This window comes from Aphelocoma coerulescens (assembly GCF_041296385.1).
Source record: "Aphelocoma coerulescens isolate FSJ_1873_10779 chromosome Z unlocalized genomic scaffold, UR_Acoe_1.0 ChrZ, whole genome shotgun sequence".
Taxonomy (NCBI): Eukaryota; Metazoa; Chordata; class Aves; order Passeriformes; family Corvidae; genus Aphelocoma; species Aphelocoma coerulescens.
In genome coordinates this window covers 14264613-14290417 of record NW_027184085.1, presented here as the reverse complement: position 1 = coordinate 14290417, position 25805 = coordinate 14264613, and the positions used below count along the sequence as shown (strand labels likewise).

Here is a 25805-nt window from a genome sequence, read left to right as displayed (position 1 = left end):
ATCTACACCAAAAAAAAATTCCTAGAAAACCAGGTTTTGATAGTGCTGCTGCTCAGCAGACCACTTTTTTTGGAAGGCAGCAGCAAAGGCTGAATTTCACCCCACATGCTGATACTGTTTACCGATAACATTAACTAGGAGGAATTTTTTCAGCATTCATAAAGGTCCCTCCATTCTGTTCATGTACCTACTGCTCGGAACCAGGCAGGCCTTTTTACTGAGCAGTTTTTGGTATCTTCCAAGTCACTGGCCTCACATGATCTCAGCAGTACAGATTACAAGCTTACCCTACCTAGATCTGTTTACCTTACCTTGATCTGAGTTAAATTTATCTGCCACAGCTGCCCAAAGCTCAGGTCATCTAATATCAAACTCCTCCCAAGTATCCTGATACATGGTCATAGGGCAAATACATGGTTATTTAATTCAGGTAAAACAAAGGGGTTTATCGCTCTCTGCCAGAGATTTTGCTAAGCTTATTCATTCCATGGAACCACGGTCCCCCTGTTCTTCCTCTCATCTGACACTTATTAATCTGATTTTGCTTTCTTACCAAGACTTGCTTGTCAGTTTAATATCAATGTGGTGGACCACAGTGACTGGGGATGCTTCTGTACTGAAAGGGACAAAGTGTGGGCAGCAGACCTGCATACTACAGGAATGATTGTGTGAGTGGACAGTGTCATCCCAGACACTGATCCTACATTAACTTGTTTTTCTTTCAATGAATAGTCATATTGCTTTGAAGAAAACTTCTACCTATTCACTTTACCTTTCCCCTCATGCAGCATTAGACAGTCAGCTGGTTGGCTAAAAAAAAATACTAAAGCAAAAAAGCCCATAATGTCTATTCTAAAATGCTGTAAGACACACTCAGGTTTTCAGGAGGGGTGACAGAACTGAAACACCCCTAATGGGGCAGGGAATTCACAAGTCAGGCAGGGAAAGGAGTGTGGTATCACAGCAGGAAGAGGAGCAGATCCTTGCTGGACACCTGCAGACTGGCAGGAGGAGGGAATGTGTCTGTGAGGAGTCTACAGAGAAGGGGCTGACTGGGCTGAGAAGTAGGAGGGGAAAAGATGGAGTGGGTACTTAGAAAGAAAAAGGAGACAAAAAGGATCCTTGCAAAGATTTAGATGGGTCAGATAAACAGAGATGTCAGGGACTGAATGAAGCATCTGAAATGCAGCCTTCATTAATATTTTGGCTGCCTTATCTCAGACTAATTTATTTTATGGACACAGAGAGCTGTTCCTGCTGATGTATTGAGATGATTATCAGGTAACTTTATTATTTTTTGGAACAGGAATTCTCAACGTTTCTTGAGGCTCTGTGCCGGTTTTCCACATTTCCCTATGTTTGAAGACATGAATCACCAAGTCGCTATTATTTCTGTGCTATCTATCAGGAAATTTCCAGGTGATTTTTTTCTTGCCTTCAGCAGCTATAGAAGCTATTGTTACCCAGTGGGCTCATGGTCCAATCACATGTTGTGCCAAATGCCACAAGAAAAAGGTTAGAAATTGTAGACAAGAGACTTAAGACTAATCAAGTAAACAAACATCTGGGTGCTCTACAAACTATTACGTGCTACTCCGGGGCAAATAATAAGGAGAAAATAGCTGATAAATTTATTTGGATTTTATTCTACTTATTGTCATCTGTGTGCCATTCACAAAAATTTATTATTTGCTCAAAAAGGAAAAAAACCCAAACCCCACCACCCACCACTATTTTCCAGACAGCATAACGGTCATAAATGTCAGGAGATCCTTTCAGTTAGTGTGTGACAACCTTCCCCTTCAACATGGCTACCCCCACAGAGAGACACTCCAAGGAAAGCCACTCTTGTTCTGGCTTACTCCTCATTGCCAGCATCACAGAAAGCAGAGCTTTTCCAGCTGTGGGTAAGGTTTATGCAAGAAAGCTACTAGTAGAAACATGATAATCAAAAGAGATATTTAATCTTACTATATTACTGACAGTAAGAAATAAAATCTGTTGCTGTAAAAGCATACATACATACCATACATGCTGGTAGTACTGCACTTGGCTGAACATCCACTTGCTATCCAGCCCTTTGCCCTTGTTTGCATCCAAGAATAGTCAGAAGGGATGGGACTGCCAGCATGGCTAACAGAATGGACTTGCAATATGTAAGCAAAGATGTCACTGCCCAGCTATACCAGCGAGAATGCTTAGCTATGTAAGGAAAGAGTGTAGGACACCTCTTTTATTCAGGAATAGTCTTCGAAGATTATCCAATGGTATCTCCAAGGGGACTGCATGCAGAATATCTTCATTGCTGTAAAGATGTGTTTTCCCTAATAGCTGCCTTTGAGAAAGTTTTGCTAAGGCAGAAGCCCTCTTTGTGCAACGGCCTTTAAGGAAACCAGTCTTGGCACAAACATAAATACATGTGACAAACGCAACTGAGTTACCTGTGCTTACAAGCGTAGCTCACAGTAATAATGACAGTGTAAAATGGTGATTTTTCATGAAGTGGTTCTGTATATGAGAAGCTGCAAGCATAGATGTATTCTCATTGCTTTAATGTGGCTTTACTACTAATGCACATTGTTTTGACCTTTAAGTGCATCAGGCTCAACAACAGGTTCAGCTGTGTGCAGATTGTTTGCTCAACTGAGTAGTGCATGGTAGAAAGAAGCTGTTTTATTAAAAGAGAAGAATCATACCTCTTCCACTGTAAAGCTGAGTCTGTATGTTTTGCTAATCTAAATCTACTCAGTGCAAGCATATGTTTCTGTGGCTTTAAGAAAAACATATTTATGATGTCAGACATGGTAATCCATCACTATAATAGCTATTTTGGCAATTGCACTTCAGCAATATTTTTTTAATTCTGATGGAAATATGAAGTAAATCTGCCGGTGGTAAGGCTGGTGCCTAAGCAAGAGCTCTGCTGTGAGCAGTAGTGGCAAGTGCATCTCTGTCTAATGAAGAGCCTCAGGCCTTGATTCAGAGCTGACCAGATGCACAGTCTCATCAGCTGCAGTGGATTTCACAGCAGAGCTCACATTTGGCAGAGCAAGGTTCAAAGTATGTCCTGCCCAAGAGCTGACACATTTTGACATATCCCCCAGCAATAAGCAAAATAAAGTGTAACATATCTTATTTACTCTGTGTGTCGCAGGGCCTGATGCTGACAAGGGTGACAGTCTCCCCGCGGCACCTGAGCAGCCCAACTTCGCACTCGGTCATGGTCCGACGAGCACCAGAGCCACTCACTTCAACACAGACCTGGACACCTCCCTCCTCACACAGCCCATCTTCATCACAAACACAGACGCTGGATGGCACTAAACAAAAGCACAGAGGAAAAACACTCAGGATAGCATCCAAGTCGTCAAAAAAACCCCACACAGACTAAAATGTTTCCAGGAAACTATAAGACTGAAAGCAATTTTCTGGGAGTCTGTTCAGCTTTCACAAGAAAGACATGGACCAGTTGGAGCAGAATCTCAGGCAAACACAAAGATGATCAGAGGGCTGGAGCACCTCTCCTACAGAGACTGACTGAGAGAGTTGGGGTTGTTCAGCCTGGATAAGAGAAGGCTTTGGGGAGACCTTACAGCACCTTCCAGTACCTAAAGCAGGCTTATAGGAAAAATAGGGACAGACATTTCAATAGGGCCTGCAATGCTATGACAAGGGGTAATGGTTTTAATCTAAAGGAGACCATATTTGGACTAGATACAAAGAAGAATTTTTTAGGATGAAGGTGGTGAAACACAGGATCAGGTTGGCCAGAGAGATGGTGAATGCCCCATCCCTGGAAACATTCAAGACCAGCTTGGATGGGGCTCTGAGCAACCTGGTCTAGTTGAAGATGCCCTGGGTGATTGCAGGGGGATTGGACTAGAGGATCTTTACAGGTCCCTTCCAACCCAAAGAGTTCTGTAATTCTATCATTATTCCCCTAACCTAATTCCCTAATTCTTTCAGTAACATTAGCTGACATTCAGGCTCAGTGAAAAAACTAGAAGTGGTAACAAATCATGCACTGCTGGGGCTTCCTCTGCTTGGAGAGGTTGATTGTGCTTGTGGTAAAAACTTGCTTAAGGTGCCTCAGATGCTGTACTCAAAGGCTTCTCTGATGTTACTGCTTGAACTGGTCATGTATCTACTACTCTAGAGCTCAGATAACTTGTAAGATGAGAAATCTGCCTTTGAACACTAACAAACTGATCATGCAAACCCTTACAAGTGGTATCTATATTTTCATAAAGACAGTTTCAATCAAATGATCTACCCCTATAAATAATGTGTGCAACTGTATCAGTGACAATCAGGTAAGAAGATTCCACCTGATATTTAATTTTCATAACTGTGTCTTTTTTTGGTGTTGTATGCGGTTTTTTTTGCCTGTGTTTGTCTTTGCTAAAGCTCCAGACAGTTTTGATTTTTTTCTTCTTGTTGTTGTTGTTATTATTTTTATCTGTTCAACCCAGCTAGACAAAACAGATGAACTCCTATCTAGTAATCCTTTTTATTTTCAAATTATGACAGTAACTGTGCCTCTAGCTTGGGCACTTCTAAAACCCGAATTTATTACTTCATCTTCCCATTCCTGGCAACCCTCCATTAAATGCAATGTAGCGTAAGACACTTAAGGAAAATAAATCAGGGAATTTGAAAACTTCCACTGCAGACAGGTTACAAAAAACAGGAACTATTTCCTCTGAGGGAAGAGACCTCACCTTTAATCATTATATGAGAAACTGGGGATAGACAGTGAAGTACAACAGTAAGTGGCTTTCCTAGCTAGCATACAGTAAGATTTTTAATTTGTAGCCACAGGATCCTGCTGGGGAGACTGCTTGGCAAATTTCAGGAAAGGATTAGTTACTCCTGCAGGCAATAAGGATTCCTGCAATTGCTGTTTTAAGGAATCTAAACAGGGAAATACAGTGAAAAAGAGTAGGGCAGGGTTTTCACCCAAAGGAGAAAGTGGACCAAAAGGAAGATTAACAGGGACTAGGAATAAGCTTTCCCTGCATACAGCACATTTTTTTACAATATCCTGCAGGGTTTTCTTTTCCAGGGTGAAAGATTCCTGCCATGTTTGGACACCAAACACTGGATGATGGTTTGAACCAGCTTAGCAGTGCCTGGTACTTCTGTGAGGGACTGTAGCTGCTGTACCAGGACAGACCAGTTGCCCAACTGCTGATGTGTAACTGAGGATAAAGATTTCCTTTTAGTTATATGAACAATTTTGCTTACAATTGTGAAGAATCTCTTACCATTGCATTTTTCCCATGAACGGCACGATCCACATGGTATTTCAGCTGCCTGGGGTATTTTGCAGTTTTCTGCATCAGTCAGAGAGTATTTTTTGCCCATGCACTCCAAGGCATGCATCTTGCAAACAGTTAAAGGCATGTTTCTCTTGGTTCTTTGATCTGTAGCGCAGGTGTCCAGGGAAGGACTGAAAACAAAAGCAGGAATTGCACTATTTAAATGTGCTTTATCTTGGTAACTCTTAAAAAGAGCTGAGGGAGTGGAAAACACTCAGAGTCCAGTTCCAACTTCTCTGTTCCTTTAGGTACATCCTGAGTGCAGCAAAGAAATCAAGACATGTGGACAGTCCAGACTTCTTCCTTTTCCACAGGATGCTGCACCTCAGCCGAGTCAAGATCTGTCCCATCTGAAGGACAGGGATATTACTGTCTTTTTGCCATTGTCCTCAGCAGCAGTGAGAGAGACTTTAGTTAAAAATATTTCAGATCTCAATTATTCCCTAATTTATGACACATGCATGAATATAAGTACATATACAGAAAACACTTCTTATACATATATGACATATACAAACATGTACATATATTAAAATATTTTATAAGTATTTCTTAATTTTAAAGTGTTCAAATATACGTTAAGATTTTTATTCTGCTGTCCTTTAAAACGCTCAGCTTTTACTAAATAATACCTTATAATTGACCATCAGAAACCAAGATATTTTTGGAAACACACATACATCTCCACAGAAATTTTATGAAAAAAAATTACCCAGAAAAATTGCTTATTTCTTGAAATGTGGATAGAGCTTTAACACCCACATAAATGAGCTTTTAAAACTCGTAATAACAATTCTTGGACAACCTTAAATGGTGTTTGCTTTGGGGACAGTTCCAGGAAGTTGCCATCATTTGTGCTTCATGGTCTAAAGTGTAGGAGGGGAGGAATAAAACCCTTCCATTACTTCAATTCCAGGAAGTTGTCATTATTTGTGTTTCATGTTCCAAGTGTAGGAGGGGAGGAAAAAAAACCCTTTCCATTACTTCTGAGTTTTAATCTCGAACTCCTAGCTTCTCCACTTGTTCTCAATGCAATCAGCAGCATTTGTGTGGAATGAACAAAAGAGTGACTACCTGGAACAGAGCATGCCTGTGCTCTCCTGGATGCACTTTACAGACATGGGTAAGGGGCTTCATAGAGTACCAGAGGGCAGAGATAGGCTCCCAGGTGATGAAGAGCTTTGAAATTCAGCCTCTTAGCCTAATTTTCAGCACAGCACCTCATTTTGAGCTCACAAACATTCACACTGAAACCTTTGGTGTCTAATAGGCCAGTTCTGAACATCAACCTCAGCTAAACAGGTGTTTGGTGGGGAGAAGAGGTTTATGAGGTAGAGACAAATGGCCCTAATGAGCTTCATGAGGCTGACTGAAGGGGAGGGTAACGCCTGTAGGAGAACGGAAGAGGAATTTGGAAGATGGAAGTCTAGTAAGAAGACCATAACTCAAATCTTGCTGACTTAATGTCAAAGCATTAAGGTAACTTTTCTTTTCTTTCCTTTTTTTTTTTTTCTTTTTTAGTTTTCTTTTTTTTTTTCTTTTTTCCCTTTGAAATAGGAAGTGGATTTTGATCTATAAAAAAGGCACAAAGGAAAACAGCCTTCTCCAAGTTTTGGGAATGGTTCTTAGAAAGATGATTTTGAAGCCATTTAAAAGAGCTGGCTTTACTGAAATTTTAAGATACCTGTAACACAGTGCATCTTTAAGGTACTTAAAATACTGTGTGGACTTCATTAGCTGAGCCTGAAAAGTTTGGTGTATCTACTTTTGCCCAAATATTTTTATTAATTGTATTATATCTCCCACTTAAGTTAGCATCCTCAACCACAACAGGTCCCTAAAGTGCTGTGCTGGGTCAAAATGCCAGCTACAAAATACCTAGTAAAGTTTGTTGCATGAATTTTCCTTAATCCTTTTTTCTTAACATAAAGAATGAGGTTAACCCTCTTCTTCTGAGGTACAAGAGGACAGACCAAGGAATATATACCACCAGGCACCTGATAAAGGAAACAGGTCCACTTGTATGCATTGTACTGTTTGGTCATCTGGCTGCATAGCCTCTAAATAGTGGAGCTCTGATTTTTATGTGAAAGTTATATTTACAGACAGAAGTATAAGAAAAACTCCCTGTTTATACATCATCTTAAATTTTAAAGAACAAAGTGTGTTCTGGGGAAAGCAACTAATCTGTAAATAAATTTCTAAATTATATTTCAAATTGTTCAGATTTCTTCTTTACTTGCCTAAGTGATAAATCTCAATATCTGAGTCTTAAGGTCAAAATCTTGCAGAGAAGATAGCTTAATTTACCTAAAAATATTAAGATCAGACCTTTTCAACAATCTGTCTGCTTTGCACCACATTAGCAACACCCAAAAGAGGAAAGGGAGCTGATTTAACCAGCTGCCAAAGTTTGAGCCCAGGAGTTCATGGACCATGTTGCCAAACTCTCACTAGAGTTCAATGCCTCATACTATCTTGAGAGTGGTTTACATATTTGCTATAGCTGGGTCAGCAGAAGAAACACAGTGGAAATCAACATGTTAAGATGCGTAAGAAAAAGGATGGAGAATCTGCACTCATAAGATAAATTAATAATTTGCACTCATTGCTGAGAAAGTGTATTTCCCACGGCTGGCAACATCCCAACAGTGCAATAAAAATTATTTGAGACAAGGAATAATCCTTGTGTAAAGTGAATGTGAGAAATTAAATACTTTTTACCTGAAAAAATAAGGTTAAGAATGAGAACAATATTTTCCTAAAGCACATATTTTGAGAAATTATCTAATATCTGTTAAGTCCATAAATACCTTCTCTCCCTTTCACCTGCAATAAGAGGTAGGAAACTTCTGGTGAAGTGAAAAATTCATCATGCTGGGAATGATTTTAACTTCCTGGAACTATATTTGAGATGAAAAATTTTAATATAACGCAGCCCAAGAACTCTCAGGGGAGACATAGATGCTATGCAAATACATTTGGAGAAAAAAAAGAGGAGATAGTACTTAAAAATTATCAAATCTCATGTTTCACTGTGGAGATAGTTCTTAGCTACTGGAGGCTGAGGTTACATCTGTATTAACACACTGTACTCTGGCCCCTTCCATGTGCTGGGGACAATTTACACAGAGCAGTGGTGTCCCTCTTTCCTCAGAAGATGGGGACTGCATCAGACCAGAATGGTCTCTGATCTTAGTCACTCCTGAGCTGTGCCTGGGAATTATCCAGGAACTGGTCCTTGTCAGAGGTCTACCAGGAACTGCTATAGCAATTTAGCAGCTCTGGTGCCAGGGATCATTCCCTTGCTGTCACTGATGAGGACAGATGCAGCCTAAGGCATCCATGAGGGACAAATTATCAGCCAGTTCTAGGGTTCTTGTGCTGTTCTGGGCAGTCTCTGTTGCTAGTCTCTTGGAAAGTGAAAGGATGGAGGACAGGCCTGAAACCATGCTGTTCCTGAATTCCCACATGAACTCTTCTTGCTCCAAGCTCTCTTCAAAGAAGAGGCTGCTGCTCAAAGTCACTGCCACAACAAAGCAAGTTAATTCTGCTCTCTGAGGAGGGGTTAGACCAAGATCTGCTTACATGCTTTACTCTTATAGCCTTAACAACAGGCTGGAAGATTAGCCTACTTTGACAGCTTATGATTTACCCTTCTATCATAAGAGGCATTATTTCAAAACAGTGAAACAATGGCATCAGGTAAAAGGAATGATGGTTATCTATATTCTTGCCATTGTGAAGATAATTATAAAAAATAGAAACACGGGAGTAGTAGATTAATTACAAATGAAGCTTCAATGCATAACTAAATGTAGTTCATTTAACTTCCAAGGTTATTGTGACTCTGCCCAAGGCCTTCCCTAGCTCTGTGACTCCCCTTGTATTCTGTGTAACTGACCTCAACACATACATAAACCAGAATTGGGTTTGCAGCCCTTTTTAAATAAGTATCAAGAGAAAAAGAGCAGGACCAGGCTATGTAAAATATTTAGGTGTTTAAGGATAGGAATAGTTTTATATTGCAGAATTATTACAAACCTGGCACTTTGCATGCAAGACAATGGCCTCAGACCCTAGGGAGCTACCCAGTGTATCTGCATCTGAACTAAGCTCACCAATTTTAATTTTGAGGTGTTCAAAGAGTGCTAATTTTGTCTTAAAATCAGAGTCATCATGCAGAGCACTCTTGGTCTATGTGCCTTCTGGAAAGTACACACGCTCCATGGCAAGTTCTGCTACCTTGAAATCACTTGAGACAACATCAAAGTTTCTTCCTCCTACTACACATGGGTAAGACAAATTTGGTCTGTTATCCTGAAGCTTCCAAACTACTCAGCTCAGTCACATAAACCTGGCCAGATTTCATATCTAGAGCTCACACCCACTTAATAGGAGTGACTTGATACGAGATGTCATCCAGTCTATGCAGACCAGCCCAGATGCTGGTGGCACATCTGGCCATCAGTGCCACTTGGTCTCAAGTGTCTTCCACTGTTACTGCTGTTTTGGTTCTCTTACTTTTGTGTTTCACAAGGAACTGAGATACTTACTCATTTCCCTACATTATTTCTTCTGCATTGCTTATTGCAGAATATAGGCTTAGATCAAACAGGAAATAGCAAACTCTAATCTGCAAGTTATGAGGCCAGGAAAAGTGACGTGACTGGTCTATGAAAACTGCTGTGTAAATATGAGATGAAATTAGATTACTGTGCCTTTCATAACCCCCTCATCTCTCAGCAGTAAAAAGAAATCTGCTTTATTTCACTAGCTTATTGCTTTGATGGTTTGTGTCCCAAGGGCCTCTGTTTTAACTTTTTCTCAGTCCTCTAAATCTTGAAAATATAATTTTATTTTTTTCCATCTACTTCACAGATCAAGTGAAATTATGCCTTCACCTTTGTCATCCAACAAATTCCATCACTGATAAAACCCACTGACAGTTCTGACAAGGCAGGTAAATGATGAACAGGACACTGATTGAGCTGTAAAGCAAACCAAGTACAACGTCTCCTTCTCATAAAAGTAAAGCTTTCTCCTCTGTTATGGACTGAAGACATAGGAAATGTAATTGGTCTTGAATAAAGTTAGAATCTAATTGCCAAATTGAGCCTGCACTTACCCACACTCATAGGGCATTTTGCACACACATTGTGACTGATGTACTTTCTCCCATGGCTGACATTTAGGCTCTGTTACTTCTGGTTTCACACTGGGCACTGAAGTAGAAGAACACAGTGATATCAAGGATCAGAAAAACAAGGGTCTACTCTGAAATTATCAGTTGAGTTTAAAAGACACTGAATTACACAGTCATGATAAAGTCACATCCTACATGGTCATTAAAAGTTACAGGGAAATAATCAACAGTATTAAAAAGATATGATACCCCTTGCAAAGTTACTGTTCAGTAATTTATCCATGGGTCACCAGACATATGGAAAGACAGGTACTATGTTAAAGCTTAAACATTTATCTCATTTCTGCAGCAGTTATTTGTTTCTGCCAAATTTAGCACTGCTGAATCATAGCTGGGGACAGTTTTGTCATTAGGTTTCAGAGTCATTGACTTCACTGCTGTTGCTAAAAAAGCTAAGGATCCAAACCCCGAAGTAACCCAAATATCTTTACACACTGATGATAATGAAAACTATGAGTTCCATCACCAATCCTCCCTTTGTAACAACTTTAAAAATGAAAATAATAGTAATTCTTGGGAAATTTTCATCCTTGCAGATGTACCATTCTTTAAGCAGAGAGCTGTACTCTAAATTTTGCTAAACATCTCTCTGTAGGTTTTTGTAGCATGTTAACAGCAAGACTTTGCTAAATCCATATGGACACCATTTCTGAGGAGGTTTAATCCTGATTTTTTTTTAGATTGTGTCTACTAACATGAAAATTTAGTACTCTAGATTGTTGCCTTTCTTAAAAAAGTATGTCCCTTAAAGATTCAGAGGGGAAATTTTCACCAAAAATCACTGCATTTTCTTCATCTCTCCAGTAGTTGGTTGCATAGGGACTAAATACTCCCATCCAAACATATGTATGCCACTGTGTCTGTGTATACTTATCTTCGTAATTTTTACCCTTCTTATCTTATACTCCTTGAGTGTTTAATTGTTATGAATCCAATTGTTGTCCTTTTATTGTTTATACTAATATAATGCTCCCATACAGCCAAGCACAAGCTGTTTCTTTCTGAAGGGAGAATTTGAAACTTCCCAATTATTGCTGGAATTTGAGAACATGATGTTAGCAAAAGAACCAAAGACCAAATGAAAATCAGTCACTAAGGCTAAGCCTAAGTAACTGGTAACAGCAGTTCAGCACTGCTACTCTGGCAGTTTAGCAGCAGCGAGTCATTTAGGTACAGCTATGCTATTCCTTCCAAAATCACTACACTTCCTGTTGATGTGTTTATGACAGCAGATGACTCACACCAGGAATCTCACAGGACTGTTGACTTTTAAAGTCTAAGCCTGACTGTCACCTTCCTCTTTCTGCAGGTGAGGCAATGTCAGCAGCATTGGCTGATAAGGAGAGGGCAGACAAGAAATGCAGATGTGCCTAGCCTCCCTCAGCAGTGGCTGTTGTCCCCAGTCAAGGGTCCCCCCAGGTGTACAAGAACATCTGGGACCTCAGGAGAAGATGTAGCAGGCTTGAAGTACAAGCTGAAGCTGCTTGGGTGCCTCTGTGTCACTGATCAGCATCACAGCAGTGCTCAAGAGCAGTTCTTGTTTGTCTTCCACAGTTGGAAAAGATGATTTAGACAGAGTTGCTCAAAGCTATAGCCCATTCCCTTTCTGTCACTGCCTGCCCGTATCAAACCAGAGCTTAAACAGCCAACATCATGAACTTAAAGCAGCCTTTTCCCATTGCTTCCAGTTCCTGGATATTTATTTCATATCAGCTGTCTGACTGCCAGGTCAGCAAAAGGAGTCACCCAGACCTCTCTTTCTCTGTCACAAGAGGCTCTGGTGCTCTGAACAGTTTCTAGATAGAAAAACTCTTAAGGTGTAGTTCATATGGTGGTGGTGTTATACAACGTGTGAAAAGTGAAACATATTTGGGTGGCAGAATAGACAGCATAAATCCCAGGCAATCTCTTAAAATAGTGACAACACTCGATAGCAATAGGGAAGTGGGAAGCAAAAGCCTTAACAAAATTTCAATGAAATGCCTTCAGGCATTTTGTTTGAACAGACCACAGAAAACACACCCCCATGTTTTCTGTGCTTCTTGCTGGTGATGTAAGTATGGCTTCTCTATCACTCTTTCAGCAATAGCTCTGTCAATATCTAAACTATATAAAGCTTAGTTGGAAAGAATCTCCAGGAGAGAAACTCCTGCATTGTACTTGAGGACTGCAGTGGCTTACCTGGTCTCTTGCACTGGATAGTCTTCACATCAGGAGACCACTTGAGGCTGGGCTCACACAAAATGGAGTGTGCCCCTTCCAAGTGCATGCCATGTGGACAAGACAGAGCTATTCTCTCACCGATCTCGTACACAGGTTTCCATGGCTCTCCTTGCAAACCCCCCTCCAGGTCAGGCAGGAGACATGCAGTTTCTATGGATTGAAGCATTTGAGATAGCCACAGTAAATCAGTGGATTACATAAAGCAGTCATGTATTTTATCTTTTCCAAAATTGCTTAACAAATGGAATGGTGAGGTTAGCTGACATTCCTGCAGAAACATACCAGTCAGGATATTAACTCATCACACCAGTCAAACATGCAAAACTAAGGACACCATCACAGTATCTTCTCCTACTGCCTGCAGGTGCAGCTCTAGCTGTATGAGGGCTTTCCTGTCCTTAGGACCCATGTTTCTGTTCAGGGTCCCTACTAGGCAATAGCTTCCTAGTAGAGGGACATCATACATATGGAACCCTACAGGGGTCTCCCACACAGGGAGACCATGTTCTGGTACACACGGTGATGGCCTTTAAACAGTGTGGAGTGGCATTTGTGGGCAGTCAGTCCTGCCTGCAAGGAGGAAAGGATCCTGTTGAACTGCAGTGCTGAAAATTCTCATGGTTCTTGCATATAGCCCTAGCACTGAAGTAAGCAACAGTGTTTGTTTCCACAGAAAGTAAGTGCTGGGCTGGAATTTAGTCTCCCTCAGTTTCAGCCTTCCTTAAAACTAGACTTTATGGGTGTGTTTCTACTTCAGCATTACAACATCTGGATTCACAATAAAAGTCAATTTAGACCTGATTATGTCTAGGGAACTAAGAAATACTAAGAAAAAGGGGTGTCTTTTCCCCCATTTTAGTTGGAAAGCAAATGTTCTGAGATGTTCCACTGGAATTCAGCAATGGAATTGTATTTCAAAACAAGAATCAGTTAGACATACCCTGGCAATATCTCTCTCCAACTTGCCACTGTAAATTACTGCCACACTTAGCAACAGGTTCACCAACAAGAGAATATCCATGTTTGCATGCATAAACAATGCTTTTCCCAACAGGGTAGGAGTTTTCAGCATTCTGAAAGACAATAAACAGGTGAAATTTTGGATATAAAATATAAGAACTACCAGCAGCACTGAATTCCCTTGGATTCCAGAACTCGGTAGCTGAGGACAGTGAGAAGTATTATTGCTATTCTACAATGCACTGATCAGAGAGTCTGGAATATTGGGGGCAATCCTGGTTATCAAATCACTAAATGTGATCAAAAGGGGCATGGAACTCTAGTTAGTGCTCTCTTGACGGTGTATAAACAAACTGCAAATATGGCTGTTATCAAGCATTAGCAGGGCAGGATAAGATCTTGAACAGCCTTGGGCTGTGGGGAGAGCAGTGGAGAGTATATGGCTTTGCCAATATTTAGGACGGCATGTTATCAGATTTCTAAAAGTTAACATGATGGACTTGAAAACACAGGCTTTTCTCATTTTATATCCTACTGTCTTCGAAGGAGAGATCTTATGAAAAATTAAGACTACTCCATGAATTTCAGGATTACCTTTGGTCTGTGAACCAAAAATATCAATATTGGAGACAACTACTGATTACCAAAAAAAAAAAAAAAATCACTAGCAAAAGAGGAAGGGCAAAATTTTGGATTTTGCCTCAGGTTGCAGTTGTGCAGAGGCAACTAATGGATTTTTAACTAATCCTTTTATCTATTTATTGAGCAAAGAGACTTATGACAGCCTGATAACATGAAGAAGGCATAATCCATTCCTCCAAGGGAGGAATTTAGCTCCCCTCGTTAAATAGGCCTAAGCTGTGGTGACCCAAGTATGTTACCAGGACTTCGTTTCACCAGGGAACAAGAAAGTGGAATAGTGAGTTACAGAGAGAAGATTCCTAAAATCTGTTTATAATTTTGTTATGGACTTCCTGGATGACTGAGCATTTTTTTCTCTCTAGTTTGCTGTGATTTTATATGTAATCCATGTGGCTCAGCAAATTTTTAATACATATATGGAATAAAGGAAAAGTAGATGACTTTTCTCTGTAGGTACCATGGTCCAGAAAAGCAAAGAGTTTTTTCTGGTTTTGGAGGTGGGGCTTTTTTGGTTTTATCCAATTTTTAGTATCAAGTTTTGGATACTGTCATGTACAGTGAAAAATGCTGCAAGAGCTGCTATATAGTAGGCCGGATACCAAGCTTACCAAGAGAAATACAAATTTGCAAGTGAACATCTATATTAACAATACAAAAGACATTGCAGGTAGGTATAGAACAGATAACAGAGCAGTAGAAGTAACTTACTTGAACAAATCCATTTTCTAAGAGAGGAGGAGGTGAACAAAATTCTGTAGGATTTATGGATAAATCAAAACAGTGTGGTTCAATCAAGCTATGAAGCAAACAAAAGTACAGTTTAGTTTGAATTTAGTCTTCTTTCCTTTCAAAATGCTACACCTCCCAGTGAAGCCCATTTTCAAGACTATTATGCATACATTTACATCATGATTATATTGAAATCAGGCACTGCTAGCTTATCCAAGAGAGCGGTAAATAGAATGCTGTCAAGTTTACTGGCTTCTACCTCATTTTCTAGCCTTATCTTGTATGACATTCACAGCTTCTGAATTTCATTTTCTTTCAACTTAAATATTAAAGCTCAGTAAGTGATCTCCTTGAATTCGATAGTTTATGCACCCCTCTGAAACAAATTTTTAAGTCTTTCAGCAGTTGTGCCCCAAGTGTTTTTTATTGCTTACCGAAGATGCTGCAACTCTTCATCTTCGCATGCTCTGCTTTCATGCTGCTCTCCCAGGCAGGCCTTCCCACCACCACGCGGGGATGGGTTGTTGCAGGTTCGACTCCTAGATTTTCTTCCCGCTGAACAAGGACTCCAGGAAGACCAGCAGCTCCACTGTCCATCAACAACACCTGTGCAACATTTGGGAATATTTGGTTTTATGCCAAAACCACTCTCCTTAAACCACTCTCTGTTTAAACCATTTTCTTTGAGTGGTTTAAAGGCACAGGCTGTTCAAAGTTAGTGATGACCCCAACTGTGCCTTTATAGAAAATTCCAGATTGCAATAATCTAATCTTCCATCTTCCCCCAACTTTTACACAGTTTAACAGAGGCTATATATTATCGGATCATGAGAGAATATAAAACCAGCTATCACCTACTACTAACTACAAAAATAAAAGGTAAAATTTTTTAAATCATTGACAACTAATTTAGGATATGTACTTACTTACAGATGGTTGCATTAAGCAGTTAGTATTGTCCACTGTATTTAACACTGATAATAAAAGGAGCTCTTTGCTAAGGACTGTTTAGACATGCTAAAAAAAAAGACTCAGGCTTGGCGTGACCCACCCCATGCTGTTTGTTTGCAGTGATATCTCACCCTAGCAGCCACTGCACGGGTATGCAGTGGGACAGACAGACTCTGGAAGCAGGAGAGCACATTTTGCCACTTCTAAACTCCCAGCTTTAAAGAGTGCTGACCTGGCTGATCTTGTACAAGAGCTCCCAGCTCACAAGCTGCTCCAAAGGTGTAAGGCTTGCAGTAACATACACACTGTGTTCCTTCCACAGCCATCTCACCACCGTTCTGGCAAGGCTGACATTTGCAGGGATCATTTTCAGCCATATATTCTTCAATGGCTTGTTTTAGGTAATGCTTTTTGACTGAGGAACAGGGCACTTCCTTTACCAGCTCATACAATGGTGTTAGCTACACAGAGTAGGGAAACAAGCATATTAAATAGTTATGACTGGAATATAAGAGTTTATAAGCACATTTCATCATGCAAAATAATTTGTGACATATGCTTCTGCACATGGGAGTTAGCATATTAGATGCTGTAATTTGCTAATTAGCTAAAATCATATGTTGGTATTTAATATTAGCCTTTTTATGAAAAGGCAGTTCTGCTTAAAAGCATCCTTTAAAGCTACTGGTATATCAGTCACGTTTAAACATATTTGAGCTATGAGAATACAGTTGACATAAAAGTACAGCACAGACCACTAATGTACAGTAACCTGAATTCTCACCCAGCTGTTCCCAGCATAAAAAAAAAGGACATTTAAAGAGCCCACTATGGCATTTAATTGAACAGTGATCAAAGGTAACAAAAATTGGAAATATTTTGCCTTTAAATTGACTATTTCATGATATTATATGCTTTTACATTTAGCTGAAAACTTCCTAACAGAAATATTTGGGATTTATACCATTCTTGAGTATGTGGGCAGTTCCCAAAAGGGACATAGACAAAGTAGCAGTGAATAGGGCCATGGCCAGCTCTGAAGTGTCTGAGCTGGAGAATCTCCAGTTATGCTAAACTTCTGGATGCAGAGTGGAGGTGGAGAGATAAAAGGGATATGCAGAAGTTGGCAAGTGAAGTGGAAGTCACACAGACATGCCCATATGCGTTTCAGGAAAGGGGCTATCTCAAATCTGGTCTTTCTCCAATGCTAATGTGACCCTCTATTTCTAACCAGAACTCCACTAAATGCACTGATGGCTGGTATTGACCTGTCAATGGACTTAGATTTCTGATGCATCTGATCATACTGGCTTTGCAACATTTTCTTCCTGAGCAGTTTGCTTTTTTACAAAATGATATGAAAACAGAATGAGTGTAGACCATGGTATGATTAATCACCAGCTGTAGCTTAGTAATTTTTCCCCTTGAGGTGATCCCATCTGCTCACCTCTGCTTCAGGAAAATAGCCTTACCTTTTTTTTAATTACTCTGGGATAGTCTGTCACTGATGCAGCCCACAAGGTGTACATCCGACTGTTCCCAGCAGGATTATCCAGGTCTAGATAACTAAGGCCAGCAACAGCACCTGGGCTTCCTCCTTCAATGTAAGGGTCTCCTTTAATTTTATTACCACTGCTTCCTGCAGATTCAGGATAGGAAACACACAAAGTATAGGTATTGCTATGTTTACAAATGGAAATAGAAACAGTACACACAAAAACTCTGTTAGCAAGTAGTGAAAGAATTCACTGGTGCAGTTTAACCAACCACCTGTGCCTGGATCAAGAGCTCCTGCACAGGTCATATATAGGAGGTATCTGTTTTTGCAGGTGTGTTGGCAGCTCTAACTTAGAGTGTCCAGGAAAGTGCTATTTAGTGGGAAAGCATTAGCAATAATTGACAACTGCTGGAGAGCCTTTTAAGCCAGACACTTGATCTCTGAGTTCAGCATGTTAGGAGAGAATTCAACAAAGTTATCAGCACCTGCTCCTCATTTTGACAGCTATTTAGGATGAGATGACAGATGGATACATGACAACTGTGTGAGTCACTTTTGAACATTTACCTGAAGAAGTCCGTAGAAGTTCATCTAGTTTGGTGCATTCCTTTTTCTTCTTTCTCACAATGAGTGCATTCCAGCCTGATGAGGTACACTTGTACAAGTCTGTTATGCTGACACCTGCAGATAATCCATCCATCCATTAACAATACTGTACACAGAAAGTTTGTTGGATTCATTTCCAAGTTTCCCTCTGGCTAGAGAGGTCATGAAGTACTACACTTAAACTAGAAGGTAACTAACTAGCATTTGTGTGCTGTGGGAAGATCCCCACATTGCTGAAACGTATGGATGAAGGCACAGAGGTGTGAGGTGTATTTGGGAACAGTTTACAGCATCATTTATTTTCTCAGCAGTCCCTTACAGCACTGCACCAACTGATTGCCATTATAAGTATCACTGGTGTTTGTTCTGCTTGGAATTTCTTCTGGTTTACACAGTTTTTTACCCAACCTTCATCTCCATGTAACCTTTAAGCTTTATTACTGTTTGAGATTTATATTCAAGTTTAGCCTGAGAAGGTCCTAAACTGACTATCAAATTTTTGCTACCCAGAGCACTGCATGTCACAAACATGAATCTAGAATTAAATGCCATGGTTTCAGCACATTTTATAGTCTTCTTTCTTTTGCCCATGAAGAGAATGTGGTAACTTGTAGAAGTCTGTTACTTGATTTTAGACATTAGCTGGAAAAACATGCATATAAATTTTTATTCTTGATTTCTGACTTTGCTTTCTGCAACAAATAGTCTAGTACTCTACCTTCTGCTTTCATTTTGTCAGTATCCATATAAAAAATAACTTTGTAATGTCCTCCCAGAGACCCAGACTGCAAGAAGTGTGTCCCAAAATGTTCAATAAGTCTTCGGTAGACGCTGTACTCGTAGACGACTGGAAGGTTGAACAGCTCCTTCCAGAAAGGCTCCGCAAGAGTGAGAAAGTCTGGGCGGTTGTTAATAAATTGAGCAACTTCCACACTGTTCTCAACAACCATCAGCTGCTTACTCTGGGGGAAGGAAAAGCCATCAGTCATGCTCCATGTCACTATCCGAGTGGCTCCTAATAGCCAGATGGCACACACATTCTGTTGGCAACTAACCAACAGCTTTACAGAGCTGTTAGATATGTCTAAGCAACACTGTAAATGCAAAAAGAACACCCTGAAGTCATGAAATATGGTTGGAACTTTATTTATAATTGCTGCAACATCTTTCTTTTCCTCCTGTGTACTTAAAAACTAGCATAAGGACAAGGTAGAAAGGAGACTATCACTCTTCAAAGCTAATGGTGGCTTCCAGAATCAGAAGCCTGGCAGAAGAAAGTTAACAAGCTTCGTCTGAAAGAAAATCACAGGCAGTACACTTGTTCTTTGCACTGTTTTGTCTAGGTAAGCCTTTTGCTGTAATGGGCTCTAGCCATTTTGAGGATGCTGCTTAATTATAAAATCGGATATCCCTATACAGTACTGTTCACTTCTGACTCTCAAAGGTGCTTTTGAACTTGGTTATGCTGAGTCTCAAAATATGTCATTGTTAGTGTCTGCTTGGGTGGCATAAAATGCATACATTTTTTACTTGATTTTATTTGCTGTAAGATAGAGGTTGTACCTCATAATAGAAAATTACTCTCAAATTATTTATCTAATGCTCCTTTTAAAATAAGTTAAAGGCCTAACCACTGTGACATCCTGGCTGTTAAAGACACCAGGTATCTCTCTTAATGGAGTTCTACTAATGGAAAATGCATTATAAAATAAGTTAATTTTAACCACAGAATTATTTCAATCTTTTTGCTCCAAGATACTGACCAAAACGTAGCAGAAAAAAAAAGGGGGACAATAAACCACTTGAAAAAAAAAAAAGATGAATCAATTATGACAAGAAGCCAATGATTTCTCCCTTAAATAGGGAGAAAAACAGATAATAAATAAATAAATTACTACTAAATAGGTAAGGCAGAGGAAGAAGAAACAGCAGCCAACTCTTCTGGATTGATAAACAAACCAGTGATCTTTTTTTAAAGGTTTTATGGGATATTTACTGTCATGTACTTTGTGCCAAAAATGTCTTTATAAAATAAACATTTTCATCTCACTACAAAAACACATTAATAAAATGATGAAAATATTTATGCAAAATACTAAGCTATAGTGACAAGTTATACATACCTTTTGCAGATTTTCATTCTGTGTGTGTTTGTATCTGTTTGAATTTTCATACCTATCTACGCGTTTCATATAAGACCAGGTGCTGTTGAAAAACTCATAACTGAAATCATTCTGAACTTTAACCTAGAAGGTGAAAGATAGACGTCTGTATGAAGAGCTTTGTGTAGGATTTAAAAATGGTAACTTAGAGAGTAGAGCAAGGCCTTACTGATGCAAAATAAGCTGATATGTTTTTCAGGCTGAATCCATTTTAGATTTCATAAAAAGTACTGCATGCTATCAGAAAAACTTGGAAATGCATTCATTCATAGATATATACATATATATCTCTCTCAAGTATTTACGCTATGAAGTAAAGTACATTATGGATTGTTTGGCATGCTTTTGATAAACGTGAGACAAACCAAATCACTGAGAGAGTGACTTCAAACAAAACATCTCTGGAATATCTACACAAAGCATGGCAAAACCCTGTATTTCACCCCCAAAGCATTTCTTAGGGTGCTTCAGGCCACTGCTTCTGGTAAGGAGATTAGCTTTACATTCAGTCTAACTGAGAGATTTAGAAATCACATCTAGGGAATTAATCTTTTTTTTCTTTTTATTTCAGCAAGGTATACGCCAATTTGTATTTAAAAATAATAAGCAACTGCAGAGAGGGTACAGGTGTCAGTGAGCTGTGTTTAGGGAAGTGTACCTGCCAAGGGCCCCTGTAAGCTTTGTATCATTCTCCCAGTTTTAATCCTGACGTAAATACAAAGCTATGCTTAATGGAAACATACCTGAAAATTGTAAGCGAGAACACTTTCACTCAGCCTGTAGTATTCTCTCCTATCGCCGCTAAAAACCTTTCTGCATTGCCCTCCAAAGCTTTTTGTATGAATGACTCTTCCTTTAGTCTCACCAATAATAATATCAAAGCTACAAGAAGAAAAAGTATGCCATTAAGACAAAGATTACAGAGCCATTATAACTGAGTGCTGCAATCATGATCACAGGCTGATTTAACCAAGGGGTTATCGCCTGATAGATTTCTATACATGCAGAACTGCAGTATGCACAGCATGTTACAACATTGAAAGTGAAATGTTGGTCTTGATTTGTCAACAAAAATTAACACGTCATTATCTCTATAGATTAAGACATTCATATCTATCTCAAGTGATTTTAAGTTTTAGTGTTTGAACAACTGCTGCCACACAGAAAAAACAGGGCATGCGTTCCAAAATGTGAGGGGTTTTATTATATCTGAAGTGTATTGCATAACAAGTGATAAAGCAACACCACAGAAACTTAAAACAATTATTTTGCCAGGTTGCAGTTGGGATTTATAAACAGAAATCCATGTGAATCTAGAGTGCTAAATGCAACAGCAATGAACAAAAAGAATGAGAATTGCTGGCTCATTTTTTCCATGCTGAAGATCGTGTTACTAGTTGAAACTTGACTTCATATCTTAATAGCTGTCTTTCAATAGCAGGAACAAAAGACTGAAAACTTTATTCTGTGCTTCAAGTCAAAGGACCTGTTCATCCTGCACTGAACCACTGGCTTGGTGGAAGCAGTTGTACTGAACATTTGCATATGGGATGTTTTAGCATAAGCCCAGGAAATCTATCTGTACACCCAGAACTTGCAAACACATCAAAATATAAGTGCTTTTGGTACTACTGAACCCAGCACAGAGCATTACCCTGCTCCTGTGAGTTCTGAATTCAGAGGTGTTTTGTCAATATCACATACAGTTCTCTTCTCTTCACATCGATCTTCATCTGCACCATCCTCCTCACAGTCCTGATCGCCATTGCACACTAGGGATCTGCTAATGCACTGACCTAAATCAGAACAAACATGCATCAGGAAAGAAGTGTTTGTTAGTTTAAAAATAGATCACCTAAAATCAAAGCAGAGGTCCTATTAATCTACTACATTAATTAGCATATTCACTCCCATGATGAACAGCCTGTGCCCACGAGGGCTTGTGGAACATTAAATGTGGACATAAAGAAATAGTGCACAGCACACTCAAGAGAGCCATAGCCATTCAAGGCTTATGATATATCAGTGAAACAGTTGACTTCTAGATCTACTTCCTAAGCTTTCACCCTTTGACCCAATCACTTGTGATTAACTATGATTGTCTCTCTAGTAGCACCAAAACATGTTTATCATGGTCCTTTGTGATAAATGCTTATCTACGAGATAATGTGCTCTTCTGTGAAGGTAATGGGAGCCGCTTGGATGCATTTTACAGAGCATTAGTTTCCATGATCCAGGTCATTTCATGTTTGGAAATAGCCTAGAACAGCTTTGAGACATCAATCTAAGGTTGCATTCCTTAACTACTTTCTTATAATGAAAAAACCTCTTCTCTGGGGCCAACGAGTAAGGCAGAATGGAGTTAGAGAGGGTACCAGGGCTACAGCATATTATCTTCAATGCTCTTCAGTACTCCAGATGAAATTAAAAACATGCATAATTGAGGCTGGAAACAAAGGGAACATTCACCTAAGTCAAATTCATCTGTAGATCAAGAATTCTGCAAATACATTGCCCATTTACTAAAGTTGAAAGATAACAAGATTATTTTCTTAATTTCATGACCAGAAAATACTGAAACTGGTCTTGGACGGTACCTGAGAAACACCTGAACCGATCACCACAGCCATCTTCCGTTGGGCATCCCCTTCTGGGGGTGCATTGTCTTGTTTCAAAGGCATCCCCAGAGCAGGGGTTTCCTCCATACTGGCCATAAACTGCCACTGTCCGTCTCCTAATCTGAATGCAAATCAAAGGAGATCTTAGAAAATCCTGATGCAAAGCCAGAATAGTTTGTTACTGTGAAGACAATGCTACTACTCTAGACATTTACTATTTTTTCTAAGAACAACCACACCTGGTATTACCATAATACAGTAGCAAACTCTCAAGTTAATAGAAAGACAAGTCTTTTATCTACAAGGTCTTTAAACTGGTTCATGAGCTTGTCTTGGTTTGTTCAAAAATCTAATATGTAACTGAGGGCAAGAGAAAGCTGCTAAGAAATTTAGGTGGTTTTTTTAATTTTTAATAGGACTAACCATGCCTGATATGAACTCAAGTTTTACAAAGTAAACAATGTCATTAAGGAGGATGATAAAATCTTACATCAAGTGGGCTAGATCTTGTTTCTAAAAAAAGTAAGCACTGTCTCATGGAACATCTTTAATTTTGACTAATCCCTCCTTAATTGATGTAACATCAAAGTAAATGAGAAGGAAAATCAAAAGCGTCTTGCACATCAATAAAGTTGCAGTGTAAAAATCACCAACTTCTTTTCATTGAAGGTAACACTTTGCAACCAAGTTTTCTTCCCTTGTGACATGAAATGAAAAATCAGTGGAATTAGCACAAAACAGCATCAGTGAAGGAATATCTGTGTTTACCAGACAGTTCAGCTGAGCTTTTTGAAACTATCACCAAAATAAAGGGAACACAAATTATTTTACAACATGAACATCATAGCTTTGAAAGGAAACATATTGGGACAGACTGGAGGATTTATCTTCTTAGTTCTCTGGTCTTCAGCCTTCTTGTTCTGCTGGGGCTTTTGTCTGGCACCTGATTTGGAGTTTTAATGATAGAGTGGCTTGTTAATTACTGGAGAAAAAAGTATATGCTTATGAGGTTATGAATACAGAAAAGATGTGTCCATCTATACCTGTTTTTGAGTACAGCCATTGCACTCCGACCAAGGGCCAAAAGAATTCCAGCGGCAATGGACAGGAGATGAAGGGCTGCTCCAGTATTGGTTTTTGCATTGCAAAAAAACCCAAAAACAAAAATGAAACAAAAAAAAACCAAACAAAACCAAACAAAACCAAACAAAATCAACCAAAATCAACCAAAAACAAACAAAAACAAACACAAACAAACACAAACAAACAAAAACAAAAAATCCAAAGGAAAAGAGAAAGGAAAATCATCAGGGATTTCCAGCCATAACCATGAGTGCAAAACTTTCCTAAAAGGCAAAGCAGACCTTCAGTAATAATTAGAGGTATGACCAGGTTTAAAGCCACTTCGATTTGCTTTTCATGTGCAAGAATGAAATCAGTCCCAGCTTGGGCTTTCTGGCCATCGAAAAGAAGAAACTAGACACATCCAGCTAGCCTAAAGATCAGCAACAAAAGAACTGCCAGTTTCCATGGGAGGCATCGGGGGTTCGACCTGTCCCTGGGACTGGGGCTGGCTTGGGGTAAGCTGGGCTGTTGCACAGTCATGGGTTGTTGTGCCTGACACCACCACTGTGCGCTCTCTTCCCCAAGGCTGGCTGACTCCTCTGGGTAGAAGTTTAAGGACAACATAATGCCCCACTGCTGTCCCCACTGGTGGCAGAGGCAGAGCTGACACCAAACAATGTGTATTTCTCCCAGGAAATATACCTGATGACCCCTTGAAGCTCTGTCCCACATCATGCACCACAATTATACATGCTTAACCTTCAGCATGCAATTTATTAAATAAATTTTCACCTGGAAAAAATGGGAAAGAATCCTGAAACTTCCAGCAACAGAAAAATCCCCAGCACCTGAAAAGAAGTAAAAGCAAATTTACTTTGCTTTTCTGCTTTTTCCTCCCTTTTTAAGCTCATGCAGTTGTTCAAGGTTTCTGCAATCTATACACTAGTCAGCTTAAGAAACAAAAGGAGAATGTCACACTGATTTTCTCAGCTTCGTTGTGCAAGTTCTCATTTATTTTTCTTCTTTCTTGCAATGCTGTCCAATTACTTTTTTCAGCTATTTCTCCATATAAATTAATATTTCACTGCACTTTCCATATTCACTTCATCAGTACAAATTAAGTAAGCAATTGTCTTACCTTCATGTTAGACAAAATACTCAGATATACAGCAATTACCAGGGAAAATGCACTTCCAGCATTTTCAATTTGGACGCCAAAGGAGTCAGTCAGTCTGTCTGTTGCTGTTCATCTCTTCTCGCTCTGCCTTGCTATTCTGCTGTTCTTTCCTTAAAAGGGGTGAATATTGCCAAGGAATTTTAACCTTAACCCATCTAGTCCTCTCTAGGGACACAGCCTGCTTTGGGAGCTGCTCAGGATTTTTTAGACATATAAATCAAGACTTGGATATATTAACTAGGGCTGGCAGAAAATTGTGAGCACTTACTGCAAGAAGAATCATCTTTTCCTTATCTTCTCTCTCATAGTTTCTTTCCCCTGAACAAGACTTCTGAGAGATCCCAGGCCACATACACTACACCACAGCCGAATTCACAGCTGCAGCAGGAAGAGGTGCTCTAGAATAAAGCTGATGTTCCTAAGGTTTCATTATAAGCACAAATCTTCATTCTCCACTTCTGCAGGCATGCTGATTTTTGTGTATTGGATTTCACATGAAAATCAGGTTATGGATCTGAATGCAAGTTTTGGTCAATTCTAGCCTGGTTCTGCATGTTTTTTGTGGAGATACTCACACAGAAGTAAGAACACTTAATTTTCTCTTTCCTCACCCTGCCATGTCCTCTGATTTTTTTTTTTTTCCACTT

General features: G+C 39.5%; 1 protein-coding gene across 1 annotated transcript; it reads right to left on the bottom strand.

Moving 5' to 3' along the window:
- Nucleotides 1-1626: 1626 nt before the first annotated feature.
- On the bottom strand, nucleotides 1627-25244 carry C7 (complement C7). Its single transcript, XM_069001744.1, has 18 exons — nucleotides 25120-25244; nucleotides 24774-24829; nucleotides 23960-24035; nucleotides 22896-23037; nucleotides 21953-22094; nucleotides 21042-21180; nucleotides 20260-20382; nucleotides 18855-19098; nucleotides 18098-18211; nucleotides 17505-17671; nucleotides 16265-16493; nucleotides 15516-15687; nucleotides 15061-15148; nucleotides 13691-13823; nucleotides 12709-12900; nucleotides 10450-10546; nucleotides 5268-5452; nucleotides 1627-3320 (listed from the first exon to the last, which is right to left on the bottom strand). Exons 1-18 carry the CDS (start codon nucleotides 25123-25125, stop codon nucleotides 3133-3135), a joined length of 2493 nt encoding a protein of 830 aa, XP_068857845.1. The 5' UTR covers nucleotides 25126-25244; the 3' UTR covers nucleotides 1627-3132.
- Between the last annotated feature and the right edge of the window lie 561 nt (nucleotides 25245-25805).